We start from the raw sequence: 22,341 nt of genomic DNA on the forward strand, positions 1-22,341 counted from the left end.
GCAGAAATAAGCCGTGTGAATTTTAATGTTTAGAGCCTTATACAAATGGCTTGGGCTTTGTAAGTAATGGAGGTGTAATCTTCCAATTCTGAATGTTATTGGGCGCATTTGCAAAGCTGATGTATTGTCACTAGGCTTTTATGGCCTCTCTGCTATGCAGCACACAGAAACTTGTGCCCAAAAACCCTTAAGTAGCCACCCCGTGCGCCAAACGTCTTTTGAAAGCTGATACCTACAAAGCTCTAAGCTTAAAAGTACATTTCTGCTTGCTATACAGTGATTTCTTCTCTAATGCTCCTTTAGAGAAATGATCATATGTCGTCACGCCTTGGCACTGAGACATGCAATGCCAGTTAGAGTTGGAGGGGTGGGAATCTATATGGTCAACTGTTAAGGGCTCTTCATATAACATTTTCTTTGTGGAAGTGAATTATAACGTTCTTCTTAGATAGACCTAGTTACTGCATGAGTTGCAAGTTTGTCCCCGCGCCTGACCCAAGATGCTTTGGTGGCTGTGGCCACAGAGGTACAATGTTTTATGTTTGGTGGTCCTGCCTCAGTGGCTAGAGATTCTGGATTAGGGTTTATCCAATGGTCCATTCTTTATGCAGAATCTCCATTTCAAAACACCCTTCTACTGCCCTATTGTGTAAAAAACCAGACGGGCTCACTTTATCACAGTTTAATTTATTTACTGTTATCATGACTGCTGCCCAATGTACCATTGCTAAGGCATGGAAGAATAATCAAATTTCTATAGAACCTCTTAAAGATATTTGACTAGATAATGGCTCCAGAGAAAATAAGAAGTGTCCCTTTGGACACACACAAGAAGTGAGGCTTCAACTCCCTTGGACCGATTCGGCAGCTAATCGGCCCGTGTATGGGGAGAGCAGTGCGGCCTGGACGACCGATATCTGGCCTGAAATTGGGCTGATCTCGATCGGCCAGGTTAGAAAATCCGGTTGGATCGGGGACCGCATCGGCTCGTTGATGCGGTCCCCGATCCGACTGCCCCATTGCCGCCCACATAATCCGATCGTTTGGCCCCAGGGCCAAACGATCGGATTATTTTTTTTTTTACCTAAATGCTCCCCGATATCGCCCACCTGTAGGTGGGGATATCGGGGGAAGATCCGCTCGCTTGGCGACATCGCCAAGCGAGCGGATCTGCTCGTGTATGGCCACCTTTAGACTACCCCAATGTTCTCCTTTTTCTGTGACTGTAGTCTCCAGTGATAATTACCAGGCCATTTAACACTTTCCTACCCACTCCTGAGATATTATGAAGCTTATATTGAATGAGGCCTAATACTATGATTGCAGGGTTCGTCTGCTTACTTTTATTTTTCTATTTTTTCATTTATTCTCACCTTGTACTTATTTTTGTTATTGCATTCTTAGTTATTGTTCTTAGTTACTAGAAATTAGTTACCCTAACCCTGGAGGTCACTCTATGCAGGACCACCTTCATTCCTTGTGGCCAGACTTAATGACTACTAAATGAAAATGGCATATAACTATACTTCTATTGATAGGTACAACATATGTATTTACATTGTTAGCTTAAGTTGATCTTAATTTCATTTATCAATGAAATATTTATATATCACATTCCGCATGGCTTCGAATTTAATAATAATGTGTCTAGAAACACTCTCTTTTATTGTTGTATTCTGTACTCCTTTTAATAAGCACCTCTAGCTTGCCAGTACCTCTGTATATAACACAGTACTCTGATGATTATCACAGTGGTACTGAACCCACTAATACTTTATCTTTGGCTGCTTGACTGTCCACTTCACGTGCCCTTAAAGTGCACTACAAAAGTGCCAACTACAGAATCTAAAGCTCACACTAACAACTCATTGACTTAAGCTGGCCATACACGCACCGATAATATTGTACGAAACCTCATTTCGTACGATATTCGGTGCGTGTTTGGCAAGTCGGCGAGTCGACCGGTATCGCAGGAGGCTGCTGATATCGGTCGACTCGCCGATCAGCCAGGTCAAAAGATTTTGATCGGTCGCCATAGAAGGCGCCTGAGCAAAATCTGCCGTCAGGGCTGAATCGGCAGAAGGAGGTAGAAATCCTATTGTTTCTACCTCCTTATCTGCTGTTTCAGCCCTGAAGGTTAGTGGCGGGTCTGATCGATGGTCGCGCCACCTTTAGGCTTGTACTTTACACCAGTGCTGTCCAACTTCTGCGGTGCCGAGGGCCGGAATTTCTCTAGCATACATGGTGGAGGGCCGCTAATGGAAGCCAGTTTTGGTCACGCCCCCATTTTAAACCACACCCACTTCAAACCACACCCATTTTATCACAATGGTCGCTGCAGGGATATCAACCATCATTCATATGTTAAAGAATTATATTATGTCATATTAAGACATACCCTTAAATCCATATGCCTCCTCCCCTGTGGATAGGACAGGAACCCCCAGCATATAATTACACACCTTAGGGACCATTTAATGGCTATTTCCAACTGCTAGAACAACTCCCAGAACAAACCCCTGCCAGGTTCACCTCCCACAGGCAGCATAGGGTAGGCAGAGTATGGCACACAAAGGCAGCATTGGGTAGGCAGAGTATGGCACACACAGGCAGCACTCTGCCTGTCCTATGCTGTCTGTGTGTGCCATACTCTGCCTGTCCTATGCTGCCTGTGTGTGCCATACTCTGCCTGTCCTATGCTGCCTGTGGGTGCCATCCTCTGCCTGTTTGTGCCATACCCTCCCTGCCCTATGCTACCTATGTGCCATACTCTGCCTACCCTATGCTGCCTATACACAGGCAGCATAGGCCAGGCAGTACATACAATGAGGTGTGAAGAGGTGAACAATGTGGTTGATCTGAGCCTGAGCCTGAGGTGTGAACACTGCAGGGTGGGAACAATGCAGAGATTAAAAGGTGTGAACAACACAGGGGATTACATTTTTAAACAATACAGATGGATTACAGCCTGAATCTGAGGTGAGAACCATGCAGGGGGCCATTTAATCTCAGTACTGATACGATTTAAAGCTTACACAAAGGTAAGCCATCAAAGCAGCCAGACAGGTGGGGGGGCCACACAGAGGGGGGTCGAGGGCTGCATGCGGCCCGCGGCCCACCAGTTGGACAGCACTGCTCTACACTACACATTCCCCCTTCTCATCAAAAGGGTGATCTTAGTTCCATCCCAGCATTATAAACTAGTGGAGGAGTCAAGTTACACAGCCTGTACCACAGGGGATTCTAAAGATGGCCATGGGGAATTCTCACAGGGCTACCCAACCAATATCTGGCCAAAAATCAGCCAGATATTAATCGGAGAGTTTTATCTTTTCAGAGCGATGACTGCATGTGCTCTTCAATCTCTCTATCCCCCTTGTTGTGGTCTGATGAGTCCAATATTGCTCACCTTGAGGTGGGCACATCAGGGAAAGATCTGTTTGTTTTGCGACCTTGCCAAACGGGGGACATTTCAGTGTGTGGCCAGCTTAACTCAACTACGGCATCTGACCTCTTATCTAGTGACGTTACTAGTCTACTGCACCAGGGCTCATCCACCATTGGGCCTGCTGGGGGCCCACAGTGCAGCTACAATGCTGCAATTTGAAGGTAAATGGATGGGGGCAATGCAGGGAGTCCTATAAGAGATCAGTTACATTACTGAATATTCTTTAGTCTAAGTGGCACTTTGATCAGATGTCATTTCTTTTTAAACACAGTAGGCATTTTACTGTTTTGACCACCAGAGGTCACTGTTTACAAGAGTTACATTATTAGGTGACCTCATGAACACAATCATGGTTGCTCCCACTCATGCTATATAAAAAGCTATGCCTAAGAATTTACCAGATATTTATAGAAAAAACTGTTGAAGCAACAGCTATTTGACATAGGCGCACGGTGTTTGCCCTCTGATAAGGAGGCTTGTTGTAGGCCTTCCCACACCTCCCCGCAGTCACTGCTGCCGTGACAGGTCAAGCCTTGTTGCTATAGGATGGGAATATCAGATTCTATTTTAGTGGGGATTAGTAATAAATATATAAATAGACAGGCAAGCATGTGTTCCTGGTGGGCGTTGACATAATTTTAATATAATATTTTAACAAAATGTTTGCCATTTCCCTGGTGTCACTTTTCTCCCACTGTCACGCACATTCCCCCAACCCATACAAAATCATAAACCCACAGCACAAAGAGCACACCAAGAGAACATAAACTGAACATTTTACTTATCACACAATTACTTGTGTTTACTTATACACAATTCCTCTCATTTTTAGGTTGAATCACACATTTGATTTTCTTAGTAAATACATTTCCTTTGCCTGGGGAAGAATAGAACTGATCAGTATCCTGGTCATGCCTTACTGCTTTGCATATATACCGCATTAAGGGAAGAATACCCATGATTCCATCTGGCGGGATGTAACTGTAAGGTGGGATATAGGCAGTATCAACTGTACCAAAAAGAAACAATATGCAAAAACACTACAAAAATTATACAAATTGTTTTGTTGGTCTAATCAACCAGCAGCCCAAACCAGGGTCAGACTGGGGGGTGCAGAGCCGACCAGGGCTGGCAACCCAGGGGGCCCACACCTCCCAAGAGGTCCCCATGCATATGGATGCATATGGAGGCACCCTGGCTGTTCTGGGATGCATATGGAGGCACCCTGGCTGTTCTGGGATGCATATGGAGGGCACCCTGGCTGTTCTGGGATGCATATGGAGGGCACCCTGGCTGTTCTGGGATGCATATGGAGGGCACCCTGGCTGTTCTGGGATGCATATGGAGGGCACCCTGGCTGTTCTGGGAGGGATGTATATGGAGGGCACCCTGGCTGTTCTGGGGTGCATATGGAGGGCACCCTGGCTGTTCTGGGATGCATATGGAGGGCACCCTGGCTGTTCTGGGATACATATGGAGGGCACCCTGGCTATTCTGGGATGCATATGGAGGGCACCCTTGCTGTTCTGTTATGTATATGGAGGGCACCCTGGCTGTTCTGGGATGCATATGGAGGGCACCCTGGCTGTTCTGGGATGCATATGGAGGGCACCCTGGCTGTTCTGGGATGCATATGAAGGGCACCCTTGCTGTTCTGTGATGTATATTGAGGGCACCCTGGCTGTTCTGGGATGCATATGGAGGGCACCCTGGCTGTTCTGGGATGCATATGGAGGGCATCATAGCTGTTCTGTGATGCATATGGAGGGCACCCTGGCTGTTCTGGGATGCATATGGAGGGCACCCTGGCTGTTCTGGGATGCATATGGAGGGCACCCTGGCTGTTCTGGGATGCATATGGAGGGCATCCTGGCTGTTCTGGGATGCATATGGAGGGTACCCTGGCTGTTCTGGGATGCATATGGAGGGTACCCTGGCTGTTCTGGGATGCTAAAGCAAATAAAGTTCTAAAGCAAATAAAGTGCTGTCTTGTATAAAAAAGGGCATTGACTCAAGGGATGAGAACATAATTTTGCCCCTTTATAGGTCCCTGGTAAGGCCTCACCTTGAGTATGCAGTGCAGTTTTGGGCTCCAGTCCTTAAGAAGGATATTAATGAGCTGGAGAGAGTGCAGAGACGGGCAACTAAACTGGTTAAGGGGATGGAAGATTTAAGCTATGAGGTTAGACTGTCGAGGTTGGGGTTGTTTTCTCTGGAAAAGAGGCGCTTGCGAGGGGACATGATTACTCTGTACAAGTACATTAGAGGGGATTATAGGCAGTTGGGGGATGTTCTTTTTTCCCATAAAAACAATCAACGCACCAGAGGTCACCCCTTTAGATTAGAGGAAAGGAGCTTCCATTTGAAGCAGCGTAGGTGGTTTTTCACGGTGAGGGCAGTGAGGTTGTGGAATGCCCTTCCTAGTGATGTGGTAATGGCAGACTCTGTTAATGCCTTTAAGAGGGGCCTGGATGAGTTCTTGATCAATCAGAATATCCAAGGCTATTGTGATACTAATATCTACAGTTAGTACTAGTGGTTGTATTTATAGTTTATGTATGTGAGTGTATAGATTGGTAGGTGTGGGTTAGGTGTGCTGGGTTTACTTGGATGGGTTGAACTTGATGGACACTGGTCTTTTTTCAACCCTATGTAACTATGTAACTATGTAACTATGCATATGGAGGGCACCCTGGCTGTTCTGGGATGCATATGGAGGGCAGCCTGGCTGTTCTGGGATGCATATGGAGGGCACCCTGGCTGTTCTGGGATGCATATGGAGGGCACCCCGGCTGTTCTAGGATGCATATGGAGGGCAGCCTGGCTGTTCTAGGATGCATATGGAGGGCACCCTGGCTGTTCTGGGATGCATATGGAGGGCACCGTGGCTGTTCTGGGATGCATATGGAGGGCACCGTGGCTGTTCTAGGATGCATATGGAGGGCACCCTGGCTGTTCTGGGATGCATATGGAGGGCACCGTGGCTGTTCTGGGATGCATATGGAGGGCACCGTGGCTGTTCTGGGATGCATATGGAGGGCACCCTGGCTGTTCTGGGATGCATATGGAGGGCACCGTGGCTGTTCTGGGATGCATATGGAGGGCACCGTGGCTGTTCTAGGATGCATATGGAGGGCACCCTGGCTGTTCTGGGATGTATATGGAGGACACTGTGGCTGTTCTAGGATGCATATGCTATACCAGATTTGGGGGGGGGGTGGTGGTTACATGGGTTGCTGCCCAAATGGGGCCCCCACCGTGGTGCTCATTTTGTACATGCACGTCACATGCATGCACATGAGAGAACTGGGGTACTTACTGCTTATGGGCATCTATGTATCACAATATGGCATTCTGATCTGGGAGTTCCCTCCTGGTATGGGCAGCATTTCAATAATGAGGGGGGGTTTCTTGACAAAACACTGGATTGTAAGCTCTCTTAGCCCCTGCTTCTTCAATGGGACAAGCCATTTTTGTTATTTTTATTATATTTTAGATGCTCTTAACTGTGGCTATAGTGGGATTCCATTCAAACAGGGGACTGTGTAGTCAGTTGGAATTTAATTGCATTCCATGAAAACTTTACTCATTCTATTACTTTGAAAAACCAAGAAAGAATTGTACTATCTGCCATGACAATTTGTGCATCTAGAGTTTTTATTTTATTTTATTTTATCTTGTTTTATTAGAAGAACGAGTATCGCAGTGCTGACTAGCTTTCCCAGCACTGTCCAGATTTTTCACTTGTGTCAGACTGGGGGCCCTTGAACCCCCCTGTGAGACCGGCCACCACTAATAGCTGCCTCCGACCATAGAATCCAGACCAGATTGGAAGATTCTTGCAAATACCAGAGGGGCTGCTGTAAGGTGCCATATACAGTCACTATTTATTGGGCTGGGGGGGCTGTTTGGGCCTCCAGGGCCTTTTTTGAATTCCAGTCCAAAACTGATAACATATCCCACCCACACCCACCTCCAATTCAGGGCCTCCAGAATTTCTTCTAGTACCCTGGTGTTATTCAGCTTTGCTGTCTATGGTTTTAAAGGCATCCCCTAATTTGGGAAGTGTAACAGGAAAAATGAAAAGCATTGAATGGGCGCTGGGTTCACTCACCAATGAGCCTGTTATCTCTAAAACAACAGCCTGTGAGAGTAAATAGGGGTTTAGTAACAGCCATTCATGCTTGTGATGTATCAGTGTGGAGTATTTCATGCACAAGATTAATTACATTTGCTATTAATTATATACTAAACAGGCTGCTAGTGTTCAGATGGAAAAATGGTCTGTGATTGTATTTGTTTGGACTAGTATCTGTATGAATCCAGGTGTCACTATGTGTGCGACTGTTAAAGTGCATTCTTTCAAGCAGTAACTACTTTGTATTTGCTTGATATTAATTCAGCTACTTATGCTTGTGAAACAACCCCACTATTTGGAACACTGCAGTCTTTATTATAAATGCCATTCGTTTCTTGCCAAACCACCAACTGGGCATGGGGCATATTTAGCCAAGCTATTAAGGAAACATTGCAAGGGATCGCCAACACCATCTCTCAGTCCTAAAAACTTCTTGATGCCCTGTGACAACTATATTTGTCTTTCTGAAGCAAATGCATACAGGGCAACAGGTCATTATATTTTAATTACAACGCTCTAATTTTTTTTTTTTAAATAATGCTTTTTATTTGAGCAAGGCCCTGTCCATTTCAAATATAAGAAAGAAGTCACCATGAACCAGTCAAGAGAAAAGAAACATAGTTACATAATTACCATCATTTACAATGCATATCCTTGTAGTAGTATTTATTGTAATAGCTAGTAAAGAGGGGTGCTAATATTTTTATTTTGTTATTACTTGTTTGTTTAGTATAACTTTGGACCATAATTAGTTTGAATAACAAGTTAAATTAAATTGATTAAGCAGTCTTCCCCTGGTATAATGTGTTCTCTAACAGGCTGAGAGTATGCAGTGTTGATATGGATGTCTCTCCAGTAAGTACTACAGTATATGTAATTCTCTTATTCTGGCTGCAGATATATCAGTGGGTCACCTGTTAGGGCAATGGCACACAGGGAGATTAGTCACTGGAGGTTAGATCTAGGCTACGTGGGAGACTAACCTCCCATAAATGCCTTCCCATGGGCAATAAAGTGAATTACCAGAGGAAATGCCTTCCTACTGGTGATTCACTTTATTGTCAGTGGGAAGGCATTCTGGGTGTGCCAATACCCTGAAATTTTGTTCAATGTACCATCCTGTTGTCTGAAAACATACTTTTCATTGTCTGTGGAATAGTCAAGTTTCCCATGTTTAAAAACATTTTTGTCTTTGTGTTTATTTAAGCATGCTTCTGCCTAATCCATATAAAATACCCAAACAATTTGAGAGTAGGGGGGGAGTTTCTCAGATCCATACCTGGCGAATTGATTTTGGCCACTGCAGGCAATATTAGGCAGAGTACGGCACACACAGGCAGCATAGGGAAGGCAGAGTATGGCACACACAGGCAGCATAGGGCAGGCAGTGTATGGCACACACAGGCAGGGTAGGGAAGGCAGAATATGGCAGGTTTTTGCTGTACTACCACCATTAATATGGGTATGGTCATGGGTGTGGTTTCAAGTGGGTGTGGTTTTTAAAAGGGGAGTGGTAAAAACTGGCTTCCATTATCGGCCCTCCACCATGTAGACCAGAAAAATTCCAGCCCTCGGTACCACAGAGGTTGGACAGCACTGCTTTAGATTATAGGTTGTTGCGAGTAGGGCCCTCTGATCCTATTGTTACTCTGAATACTTGTTTGTTAAATTCTGGTAAGATCCTTGTTTGTTAGAATGTAATGGGAAGTGCTGCATATTTGCTGGTACTATATAAATAATTGATGACAATGATTTATTAAAAACTGCAAAAAAAAAAAAACATGGACCCCCAAACTGTGTAAAAAAAATGTGTAATTCTCAAAAATGTGAAAACATTGCTTAATGCTCCCCAAAAAAACAAAAAACTCAAACACCTCAAAGTAACAGGACTGCAAATATATTGCCTTGGACAGATACCATTGACTTCTGCATGACCATGACATCTATTAGGTTATGTTTTTTGCAGTTCTGATGCATAATTAATGGAGAAAAACATTTTAATGCAAAAAATACCCCCTCAATTCACATGAAAAAAAAGAAATACAAATGTTAGTGATATCCCCCTGGTTACCTTCAGAGCTGTTCTTGTATTGACCAAGCTGCTGTACATGTGAAAGTATACTGCAAGTCTATATGAGGTTTAAAGGAAAACTATACCCCCAGAATGAATACTTAACCAATAGATCACTTGCATCATATTAAGTGGCCTATTAACAAATCTTACCAGACTGGAATATATAGATCAGTAAATAACAGGAAATAATGCAGCTCTAACAGGAACAGGAAGAAGTATGGGAGTTAGAACTTTGTCCATTAATTGGCTGTTGTTGTATGTATGTGTGCCTTGGTTTGTTTGTGTACACCGTGAATTGAATGATCCTAAAAGGCGGCCCTTCCTACTTAAAATGGGAATTTTTTTAGGATTACCCAATGGCACATACTACTAAAAAAGTATAAAATTATGAAAATAGTTTATTTAAATGAAGCAGTGTTCTACATGTGAGCTGTTTTATGCAATTTATTGTTTAAAGAGACCTACATAGTTTTTCTTTAAGCTATAGCAACTGCCTTGGCTGAATGGTAGGCAGGCTGTAAGAAGTTTGGAGACATCTGCTAGGCTAATTGTGATTGGCTGCCTGGTGAGTTGCAAGCAGCCAGTTGCTTTTTTATTATATACTTTGCTTGCCCATGAGCAAATTAGCATGCCTGATATTGGCCAGTGTTTTGTATAGTAGTGCTTTATTCACAGATGGGCTTCTCATAGCTTACATTCGGGTCTTCAGGCAGAGTTTTGGGGATTTATTTCAAGTTATCAGTAAGAAATCTCTTCTCTATCCCTAGGTAAACTTAAGGTATATTGTGGATTTATAGGAACAGCATATTTATTGTACTAATCTTCTGTTTTTGTTATTTATATATAATGTACTTCCTTATCCTTATAAATGTATTTTTAGATGGAAGCCCAAGGCTTTATTTCTGTAGAAGGTCACTGCATGTTGTGCTGGTAGGTTGGACATTCAGCCACTGACAGGCAATAAAAAATGTTGTGTTTATAGAGTCTTTTCTTTTATATTACTGCTATTCAAGCTGGGTAAACAATGCAGGACAGGGCCAAGGAAAAGAAGCACTCAAATAAGGTTGCAGCTACATGAAGGTTATTGATACACAGGGTCGGACTGGGCCGCCTGGACACCGGGAAAAATTCCGGTGGGCCCCAGCCTTAGTGGACCCCAGCGGCCCAGTCCGACCTTTGCCGGCGCTCCTCCCTTCTGACTGTTCCTCCACTGTCGCGTTCAGTTTATACCAGCTCGGGCAGGACGTCAGGTGGGGGCCCTGCGGGGGGGTTAGGGGGGCCCCTGGGGGGGGCAGGGGACAGGGCTGGCTGGAGCACCTGCAGGGCCCCTGGGGCGGGAGCCCCGGTGGGCCCTGCACCCCCCAGTCCGACCCTGTTGATACATTCCTTGTATGCTCTGTATCGACATGTGAGGCTTTTTCTCATTGGGCATAATTGGGCATAAATTCCTAAATTAAGCTTTACTCTAATTACCTTTAAAAACAGTGCCCCTTAAGAAGGATTAATTATAGCTTAGTTGGGATCAAGTACAAGGTACAGGTATGGGAATCCCTTATTTGGACACCTGTTAATCAAAAAGCTCCAAATTATAAAAAGGCCATCTCCTAAAGCCTCCATTTTAATTAAATAATTCACATTTTTAAAAATGATTTTCTTCTCTGTATTTGTAATATCAGTACCTTGTTCTTCATTCCAACTAAGATATAATTAATCCTATTGGGTTCATTTGATGTTTAAATTATTTTTTAGTAGACTTAAAGTATGGTGATCCAAATTACGGAAAGATCCCTTATCTAGAAAACCATAAGGACCCATACCTGTTCTGTTTTATTATTTCAGAGAAAAAGCAAATAATTTATAAAAATGTGATTATCTGATTAAAGTCGAATTTATGGCAGATGGCCTTCCTGTAATTTGGAGATTTCTGAATAATGGGTTTCTATATCTGTACTAACAATTATACAGGTAATGTACATTTGTTTAAAGCTGAAATGGGTCAGTGGCTGCTTCCAGGTTTAGCTTCTTACTGTTTTTCTCTATTTTTGAACTCCCCATTGACATTTATTTACTATACAAACACATACATATTGCTATGAGAAACCAAGGTACTGTGTTATACACAATTATACTGATAATGCTGGGTATATCACAAATGGGGAAATAGATGTTATTCAACATACGATTCATTATTGTACTTCAATGTCATTTTACTCATTATGGCGTGCTCCTTTATCTAAAGGGGACTCATTTATTGTGCATTACTCTTCATTATTTTAATGACCATGTCCAGCACTCACCCAAGATTTTTCATGCTGCGGGGCAATTATCCCAATTATTTGACATGTTTCAGAGTGGGATGGTTTTACTATAATGATGTGAAACAAAGAGATCTCTGAACATTATGGGCTTGCTGGGGGCCAAAAAAATGTTTTGCAGCTCTGAGCCTTGGAGGAGCCAGTCTATAAAAAAGTGGTTTTGGGGAGCAATGCCATAAGCAGAGGTAGGTGGTGCCGAGGGCATCTCCACAGGCCTCTTATGGAAAAAGATGGCAATTAAAGCAGCCTTCTTGGTTGGCAGCCACTTCTGTTCACTTGAATGGTAACTGTTGTGGGATAAAGTAATGGCAAGTTAGTGGGAATCACTTGGGAACCCTTAACTTTTATGCAGAGGAAATTGTGGGAGCACTCCAGGTGCTCCAGGGAGCACTGACTGGGGAAAAACAAACATACAAACTTCAAATGTAAAAAAAAAAAATCCCTCCCTGTCCTTTGCTTGTAATGTGGCTCAATCCCTACAGAAATATCCAAGCCAGTCTTTATTGCAGCAAAGAGCTTATTTATAAACAAACATTTAAAACAAACATTTAGTTAAAGCTTCTGAAGCAAACACACTTTTTACAATTACAGGTTTACTGTACACTGTATATTAAATTATATACATAAAGACCTATCATCTTCTTTGTGTTACTTGCCCTTTAAAGGGGAAATGTGCACATTTGTTCAACGGGAGCCAATATGGCTTTGATTCAAAATGCATCTTTTTCTGTCTTCAAGTTAAAAACAAAACAATCTTGCATTTTACTAGTTTTCTGGAATATGTAGAATTCTGTTAGACATAATCAGTTCTGTATAAGGAACTTCTCTCTTTATCTTTATTGCTGTTATGGAGGGGTTTGTTATATAGGGGGTGTAACTAGGAAGAAAAAAACAATTAAATTAGAATTTAATTTAATTAAATTAAATAAAACCTTTTTTCCTTTTACATTTACAACCCAGAAAGAGTGGATCAATTCCAAGAGGACTTTTGAGTACAATTATGTGTAAGATCACTGTTCTAGGAATACAGGTATGGGACCTGTTATACAGAATGCTTGGAACCTGAAGTTTTCCAGATAAGGGGTCTTCTGTAATGGGGATCTTTGCTTTAAGTCTATTAAAATTATTTAAACATTAAATAAACCCAATAAGATTGTTTTGCCTCCAATAAGGATTAATTATAGGATAAGATAAGGATCAATTACAGTGTACAGGTATAGGACCCGTTATCCTCGGGACCAAGGGTATTCCGGATAAGGGGTCTTTCCGTAATTTGGATCTCCATACCCTAAGTCTACTTAAAAAAATCAATAAAACATTAAATAAACCCAATAGGATTGTTTTGCATCCAATAGGGATTATGTATATCTTAGTTGGGATCAAGTACAAGGTACCGTTTTATTATTACAGAGAAAAAGGAAATCAGTTTTAAAATTCTGAATTATTTGATTAAAATGGAGTCTATGGGAGACAGGCTTTCCGTAATTCGGAGCTTTCTGGATAATGGGTTTCCGGATAAGGGATCCCATACCTGTACTGTTTTATTATTATAGAGAAGAATTAAATCAATTTTAAAAAATGAAATTATTTGGTTAAAATAGACTATAATTCCCATAATTCAGAGCTTTCTGGATAATTGGTTTCTGCATAAGGGATCCCATTCCTGTCTTGTATTGTTTTCTTCTATTGCTTGTGAAGTTAAAATGTAACTGACTATGCAAAGAAATAAGTAAGCTTTTTTAGTAAGTTTAAGTATGTTGTAGACAATGGTAGACAATAGACAATTTGAGTTTGATCTTTATTTGTTGTTGTTTGCAAGTTTTGAATTATTTGCGTCGGTGCACAGCTGTCAGGCTTTGAATTTTAACTTTTGTCTAGGTAGAACTTAATTCCCTAGCAACCAGGCAGCAGTTTGGCATTCAGAATGGCAGATGAATAGGTACAGGCCTGAATAGAAATAAGCAGGAAAGAATGACCTTAATAAGCTCAAATCCTCTTTTTTTTTTGGTTGCCGGATCAAGAACTGGTTGCCTAACAACTGTCAGCATTTCAGTTTTAGGGGCCTATTCACTAAAGGTCATGAACACTTAGCGCATACTTTTTTGCGTTAAAAAGCATGCGATAAATAAGTACCGATTCATCAACTTAATTTCGAATGCGCTATCACTCATATCGCATGTGTTAAAAAGCGCATTATCGCAAAGCGTTATTTTTATCACATTGTGGTAATTATCGCATAAAAATAATACTAACGCATGATTCACAAACATATATGAAGCATTAAATGCATAAAATGTGATAATAATAACTGTTAAACTTAACGCCTCTCAGGAGTAGGCGTTACTGAACAAAATTGCAGCTGGTGATTGTCTGTGGTGACAAGATGGAGTTTGCAGTCGGATTTTTTTTTTAAGTATGTGATTGTCCTAGAGTGATGCATGCTGTGTTTTTAGGGAAATGGTAATTTTCAGAACAGTAGTTTTCAGAAAGTAACTGCTATGTGCGTAATAGCGTGCGCTAATATCAAGTGCAGTGAAAAATATCACACGTGGTGGAAATTATCGTGTATGCGTTAAAATATCGCTTAAAATCACTCATAGCCAGATAAATAACGCCAAGAACATTGCTTCTTATAAATAGCACTCGTTTTTTCGACCTTTAATGAATCGGCCCCTTAGTGTTTATAGAGCCAATTCTTTCGTTATAGGCTAGTAGCGTCAGGACTGCGGTGAACGCATATGAGACACTTCACTGTGGTTCAGCTGGTACTGGCGCCATAGGGAATACTACTAACTCGGTGGAATACATAAAAAAAAACCATAAGGATGCCCCCAAAATGCTATCCCACTGGCAACAAAGATAATCGGCGGTGCAAAGGCATATGCGCCACTTCCTCCTGCAGGAAATTTTGTGCAACTTTGAAAAACGAAGTGACACAGTATGCCTTTCCATTGGCGATTCACTGTATTGCCATTTGGGGGAGATTAGTTGCCCACGATAGCCAAGAGTAACCGCAGGCGACTAATCTCCCTGTGGGGGGAAAGAGACAATATAGGGAAGCTAATAATCTGAAAACCACAAAGGTAGTTTAGAATCAGAACATCTGTAATATACTGAAAGCATATTTAAAGTTATTATTATTATTTTTGGCAAGTGAGTTTACCAAACATAGCAAAGGTTGCTCACAACAGGTAGCTTGGCAGTAAAACTGCATGATTACAATAAATGTTAATTCTTCTTTCCTTTCAGCAGGTATCATCTACAGAACTGTGGCTTGGACCTATGAGACTGACCCAGGATCCAATCCAGGTAACGCAGTATGGAAGAGTGAAACTAATAACTGTAGCAGAGCTGCTGACCTTTGCTAGAGATAGCCAGGGGGCTATTGTGCCTTACTGCCCATCCACTGTCATCTGTGGGCCCCTTAGGAGGCAGTTGCAGAAGGCTGTCTTGCAGCCCATTGGGTTAAAGTGACTCTCTGATTGCACACATGCAGAATCAACAGATAAGTCAGTGTAAGGAGTCACAACCACATCCCATTACCTTATAATAAATACTGAGTGTATTGTACCAGCTGAGTGGTCCAGCAACCTTAGAATAGTCAAGCCTTTTCTTATTAAAGGGGTAGTTTTTCCTTTAAGATACCTTTCAAGATGTTATAGAATGGCCTATCATTAGCAACTTTTCAGTTGGCCTCATTTCTTATAGTTTTGGAATTATTTGTGTTCTTCTGTGTCTATTTAGATTTTAAATGAGGGTCACTAATGCCAGCAGTAGCCAGAGCAATAGTAAAAAATAAAAATTGTAGGTCAGTTGTATAGTAATATCAGTTGATATAAGTAAATATAAAATAAATATAAATTATATAATATGTAATTTATAATATAGTGTAAGGCAACTCGTCCAAACAGTGCAGTCTCTGGGGGTTTAGGTAGATTGCAGGGATCAGATTGGTCTCAGAAAACAACAGTTCACACCCAGCATTTAGGTTTAAGCTGACCTCAATCAGCTTTATTCACATATAACCGGCACACAGGAGTATATCAGAAAACAAAACATAAAAGTAAATCCTAGCCTGTCCGGCTCTAACTAAACATACGGCAGCTCCCTCTCTATGCAATAGAGAGGATCTAGCATCCAACTCTACAAAAACAAAAGTAGTTTGGTTACTCATTGTGTCCGGCTCTCTCCTTACTGCAGCAGGCAGTTCCCCAGGAAGGGAGAGAGTGAGTCACTCTGCAGACACCATGTTTAAAGGGGTTTCCCCTGAAGCCTAACGAGGCCACTAATTAGCCAGGCTTCACCAAAACCTGGATAGCCTGTTGAATGGAAGTCCCACCCGCTCACTTCCATTCACTCCAGGGCCCTTTTTACCGGCTTTTCCAAAAGCCAAATGCAGTGAAAGAACACTCTTTCACTGCTGACATACTTTCCCTGGAGCTTAGTATATATAAGAGAGAAATCTGGGAGAAATATATACACCTTCCACCTCTAATCCAGCATTTCTCTCACAATAGACATATATTAGAGGTATGACATCTGTTATCTTGAAAGCTCAGAATTACGGGAAGGCCATCTCCCACAGACTCCATTTTAATCTAATCATTCAATTATTATTTTTTTAAATGCAGGTATAGGACCCGTTATCCAGAATGCTTGGGACCAAGGGTATTCCGGATAAGGGGTCTTTCCGTAATTTGGATCTTCATACCTTAAGTCTACTAAAAAAACAAAACATTAATTAAACCCAATAGGATTGTTTTGCATCCAATAAGGATTAATTATATCTTAGTTGGGATCAAGTACAGGTACTGTTTTATTATTACAGAGAAAAGGGAATCATTTAACCATGAAATAAACCCAATAGGGCTGTTCTGCCCCCAATAAGGGGTAATTATATCTTAGTTGGGATCAAGTACAGGCACTGTTTTATTATTACAGAGAAAAAGGAAATCAATTTTAAAAATCTGAATTATTTGATTAAAATGTCTATTGTAGACGGGCTTTCTGTAATTTGGAGCTTTCTGTATAATGGGTTTCCGGATAATGGATCCAATACCTGTAATTACTTTTTTTACTGTAATAAAAAACAGTACCTTGTACTTGATCCCGACTAAGATATAATTAATCCTTATTGGAGGTAGAACGATGCTATTGGGTTTAATTTATGTTTAAATTATTTTTTAGTAGACTTAGGGGCACACAGTTTTTCGTAGCCATTCCGAAAGTTGCGCAAAATCGCCCGATTTTTTCGTAGTGTTAAAACTTAAAAGGTGCGACATTTCGCGCAAGTTTTAATGCTACGAAAAAAGCGCAACTTTTTGCGCAAGTTTTAACGCTACGAAAAATCGCCAGATTTTGCGCAACTTTCGGAATGGCTACGAAAAACTCGCGTTTTTTCGCACAAATCGTATTAGTAATGAAAAAGTCGCGTAATTTTTCCGAAAAAATCGCAAAATACCGATCATTACGAAAAAACCGCAATCGGACGCATTCGGCCCTTTCGTGGCTTAGTAAATGTGCCCCTTAATGTATGGAGATTCAAACTACAAAAATACCCTTTATCCAGAAAGCCCCAGGTCCTGAGCATTCTGGAAAACAGGTCTCCTACCTGTAATCTTTATTGCATCTATTGCTTTTTTTTCTACAATCAGATTTTAAATTACACTTCAACTAGCCAGGTTTTTATTTTTAGAAACAATCCAGTTAAATGAATTAAATAAATACTATTGTTACAAGCTTTTGTCACATTTTATAAGCTATATTTAATCATAATTACATTTTATTATTTACATTATTTATTAGTGCCCTATACCAATATGTACCAAATTTCAACTTAATGGGGTTGTTCCCCTTATAATTTGCATTTTATCTTCTTTTTTTTTAGTATTTGCATTTTTTGATGATTTAGCTTTTCGTTCAGCGGCTGTCCTGGAATTTTACTAGCTGTTTGTTAGGCTCCAATTTAGCAACCAGGCAGTGGTTAAATGTAAAGGCAAACTACCCTTTTAATAGGTATTTGTGGTTTTATTCTCCTTAAAGGAGACATATTGGATAAATGGAATCAACCTCTAATTTTGTAGGCAATTATAATATACGGTGCTGGTTTCCCTTTGGGCTAAATATTAATCCTCTCTGTAACAATGGCCCCTTTATTGGAGCTCCCTATAGATCCTATCACTTTTCTGACCATGTTTGAAATAAAGAGTGGGTGTGTCCTAATGGTCCCTGCCAGAAGCTCAGTAGGAGGGGGAGAGCCAATCACAGCCCTGCAGTCACACAAGCACAGACAGGCTTCAGTTCCCTATCAGGTCAGCCTAGCTGCTGATTGGTTCCTATCCTACAGTGCAGTGTACGGAGGGCCGCCGGCTCCCCAGCTCATCCAGAGAATTCAGCCAGCAGGAAGTGAAACAGATGGGCGGGGCTAGAGGGGTTTTGGGCAGATTTCTCAATAAATCAGTCCGAAACACAACTTTTTTAGCACAATCCTTCTATATCTAGAGGAGTATTATTCCCTGGTACATTGTTAATTTTTATAGGATATGTCTCCTTTAAACCAATTCCAATCCAGTTAATCATATACAACAAGCTGGTTATAAATACGACATCCCTCTTCCACAACTATCTTGCAAAATGGCCTGAAGGGTTTGAATTTATATTTAATGTAGAATGATTTAACAATACATTCACTGTAAGAATTAATCTTATGTAATGCAATGAATTTATTATAGTGAAAATGATAGTATTTTTCAGATTTAGTTCCCCTTTAATTCATTTTATGTCACAGAGATGTCACTATGTCAGGAAAATACATGTGGACTCTGTGCTTAGTAAGCTAATATCCATACAAATGTATTTCTCTGTGTGGGCATATGGGCCAAGTAAGGTACTGTGTATTTTTCCATTTTGCCTAAATTAATGAATGTTCTTTTCCAAGTATAGTTTTCTCTTTCTGGGGAAAACATTTGGCTTTTCTATGAGGGAGGATTACCTACTCCTGGGAATAAGCAGCTAAGGCCAGATCCTTGCCCCAGGTGAATTAGAGAAAGTCGATGAGCCAAGAAACAGTGTCCAGATGTGTTTGTGTTTTTTTTAATTCGTCAGCAATAAAACTCCAGATTGATGAGAAAATGTTCTGGTATTGAGACGTAGTCATACGTAGCCAGACATAAACTAGGCTTGGGGAACAAATGCAATTTTTAAATTAAAGGAGACATATTGGATAAATGGAAAAAAGGTAATTTTGTAGGCAATTATGAATAATATACAGTGCTGGTTTCACTTTGTGCTAAAAATGAATCCTATCTGTAAAAATGGCCCCTTTATTGGCGCTCCCTATAGATCCTATCACTTCTCTGTCCGAGTTTGAAATGAAGAGTGGGCGTGTCCTAACGGTCCCTGTCAGAAGCACAGTAGGAGGGGGAGAGCCAATCACAGCCCTGCATTCACACAAGCACAGACAGGCTTCAGTTCCCTATCAGGTCAGCCTAGCTGCTGATTGGTTCCTATCCTACAGTGCAGGGTACGGAGGGCCGCCGGCTCCCCGGCTCATCCAGAGAATTCAGCCAGCAGGAAGTGGAACAGATGGGCGGGGCTAGTGGGGTTTTGGTTAAATTTCTCAATAAATCAGTTCGAAACACAACTTTTTTAAGCACAATTCTTCTATATCTAGAGGAGTATAATTCACTGGTACATTCATAATTTTCATAGGATATGTCTCCTTTAAGTCTGCACTGACTTCAAGGGCAGCTAGTATAGTTGAAGGGACAGATATATCGAATAAAGAACGAGGGAATCGCCTGGGGGTCTAAATGATCTCTGTTGGCTCATGATAACTGTGTGTGGTCGGTTTTTTTAGTGTCCCATTTCCTATAAACAAGACTGCATATAACACCTCCATTTGCCAGCACCATCACATTTTCCTAAAACAAATAGCAGCTTTCACCTGGCAACCATTTTCCCTCTCACACATCTTCAGTGACATTTACATCTGCAAACAGCACATGTGAGATGTTTGTTCATGCAATGAAGAATGCAAGCTTACAAAGGCAGAACTTAGTTTTATAAAAAGTCCTGCTTGGGTTGAGCACTGTAATGTTTAAGCTGAGCTCAGGGGAGGAGGTTAAGAGAAAAAAAGCATGTTTCTCCAGCAGAGTGCACAGGGCTGAGCTTTCATGGAACCAGCAGAGCCACCTCTGCATTGGCTGCTAGACTGGAGGGTGTGTTTGGTAATCTGAGTTGAGAAGAACTGAGCATGCTCAGTAAACCAAGAGCCAAGGCAATTTCCTAGTGGAGGGGGGCGGAGTGGGTTGAAGAAGGAAAATGAATCCCAAGTGATTTAGGCTGCAGCCTTACTATTAACTTTTGAACAACCGGAGTGGCAGATATTTAATTATTTCAGAGACTGTTCACTGATTAGATTTTCTTTTGTGTGTGTGTGGGGTTACATGTCCTTTAACAACTCTGTAAAATTTACCAAGCTTTCATAAATCGTCAGTTGTATTACCTCAATCAATACATTTCTTCTGAGAAGAATCTCATTTGTTTAGTTTAGTTTAAAGGTTCCTGCACAAAGACCGTTTAACAAGGTGCAGTGAAGTACCAATTATACCCATTCTGTTTTAGGCTGCTAAACTAAGAAGCAGGGCTGGAGAGAAATATAACCACCATGTATTATGGAGTAATGAGAAAAACAAGCACCTAGTCCCAAGCTATGTGAGCATAAAGGCATTATAAATAGTCCTCAAGACTGAATTCCCATGAACAGGGTGTTCTGACCTCTGGGTATGACCTTATTTGTTTGGCACATCCCCTTAATGAATTGCACAGCCCTGTAAAAACAAACTAGGATTGGAAATATAGTGAGATTTGAGTTGGTTGGATGCCACCTAGTGCCATTTATATTCAACTTTACAATTTCATGGCAACCCCGAGAATGCCACATAGCAGGTTCATTCTGGGTATAATATACTATAAGCCAGACTTTGGAGAACCATCAAGATTTTCTGGCCCAATGTGTATTGGGGGTGCTATTAGCCTGCGCCTCTGGTGGGGAAAACAATTTGACAGGGCTGTGGAGTCGGGGAGTCGGAGGCAATTTTGGGTACCTGGAGTTGGAGTCGGAGTCGGCAAAAAATGAACCGACTCCTACTAAATTTAAATGGGAATAAAAAAAAAAAAAGTTTAAATGTCCCAATTCACAAACAGTCATAATTAATTACTTCTCTGCTATAAGAATAAAGCCCAATGCACCCAGTGCATAAACGAACACGTTGAGTGACCATGAAGCATGCTTTTCATTGACTGTATGCTTCACTAAATGGGACGTAACGCACAGTTAAGGTGCGGCAGCTCCACTGCATCGGGTTCCTCTGTTACAGGGAACCCAATGCCCACTGGGAACCTAGCCTAACTCTCACTGATAACTAATTAAGTAAAAAATATTTGCAGGACTAGAAATACTTGTATACGTGAAGGGAATGGATAGTCAATAGTTTAAGACTGAAGCTTTAAAACATTTGCAAAACTGCTGTAATTCAGCTGTAATGTTGGCTTAAACTTTAAACATGACTATGGGATTCAAGGGAAATCATTAGGAGTAGGAGTATAGATAAAATTGTCTATCAGTTTATTATCAGTTTTAAGTGCCCCTTCCCCTTCCTGGATGTATAAAATACATTAGCATATTAAAAACAGAGGAGTCGGAGTCGGAAGTATCAGAAACTGAGGAGTCGGAGTCGGAGAATTTATCTACCGACTCCACAGCCCTGAAATTTGACTATGATTGTCACTCGTGTCTTCTTGTTTGTCATTCTATTTAGATTTGCCAAAGACAAATATTGTCCCCTTTTCCTCCCCCACCACACAAAACATCACGCAAATATCTATTACAGTTAATCGTTAAACTCTCCCACCCATCCCCAGACCCTAGTACTTTGGGGTGATCTTTAATTGCACCCAATCTTTTAATCTCATATCCAGTCTATAATATAACTATGTCACTTTCCCGTACATAATATCCACTTTCTGTCACTATTTCTCCCAATCTTTCCGTCTTTGAACAATATCTTAAAGGGGCGGTTTACCTTTGAGTTAACGTTTAATATGTTATAAAACTTTTCAATTTGTCTTCATTTTTTGTAGTTTTTGAATTGTTTGCTTTTCTTTTTCTCTCAAATGGGGGCCACTGACCCCGGCAGCCAAAAAACTATAGCTCTGTGAGGCTACAATTTTATTGCTGTTGCTACTTTTCAGTGCCCATAAAATATAAATTCCAGTCTCTCATTCAAAGCTACTGCATGGTTGCTAGGATAAATTAGACCCTAGCTTAGACCCAGGCTAATTGCACCCCCCAATACTCATTCCA

The 22,341-nt window shown here is 41.2% G+C and overlaps 1 protein-coding gene across 4 annotated transcripts in view; it reads left to right on the forward strand.

Annotated features, from left to right (window-relative positions):
- The window catches only part of pde8b (phosphodiesterase 8B), a 105,010-nt gene that overhangs the window by 48,108 nt on the left and 34,561 nt on the right, over nt 1-22,341 (forward strand). For 2 of the 4 annotated variants that reach the window (XM_004910390.4, XM_002940874.5), the window contains exon 2: nt 15,225-15,284. In XM_004910390.4, coding sequence (XP_004910447.1) covers nt 15,225-15,284 — 60 coding nt within the window. The remainder of the gene's footprint in view (nt 1-15,224; nt 15,285-22,341) is intronic. The other 2 variants (XM_012967377.3, XM_004910389.4) reach the window with 1 other exon arrangement.

Source organism: Xenopus tropicalis, chromosome 1, assembly GCF_000004195.4.
Source record: "Xenopus tropicalis strain Nigerian chromosome 1, UCB_Xtro_10.0, whole genome shotgun sequence".
In the NCBI taxonomy this organism is placed as follows: domain Eukaryota; kingdom Metazoa; phylum Chordata; class Amphibia; order Anura; family Pipidae; genus Xenopus; species Xenopus tropicalis.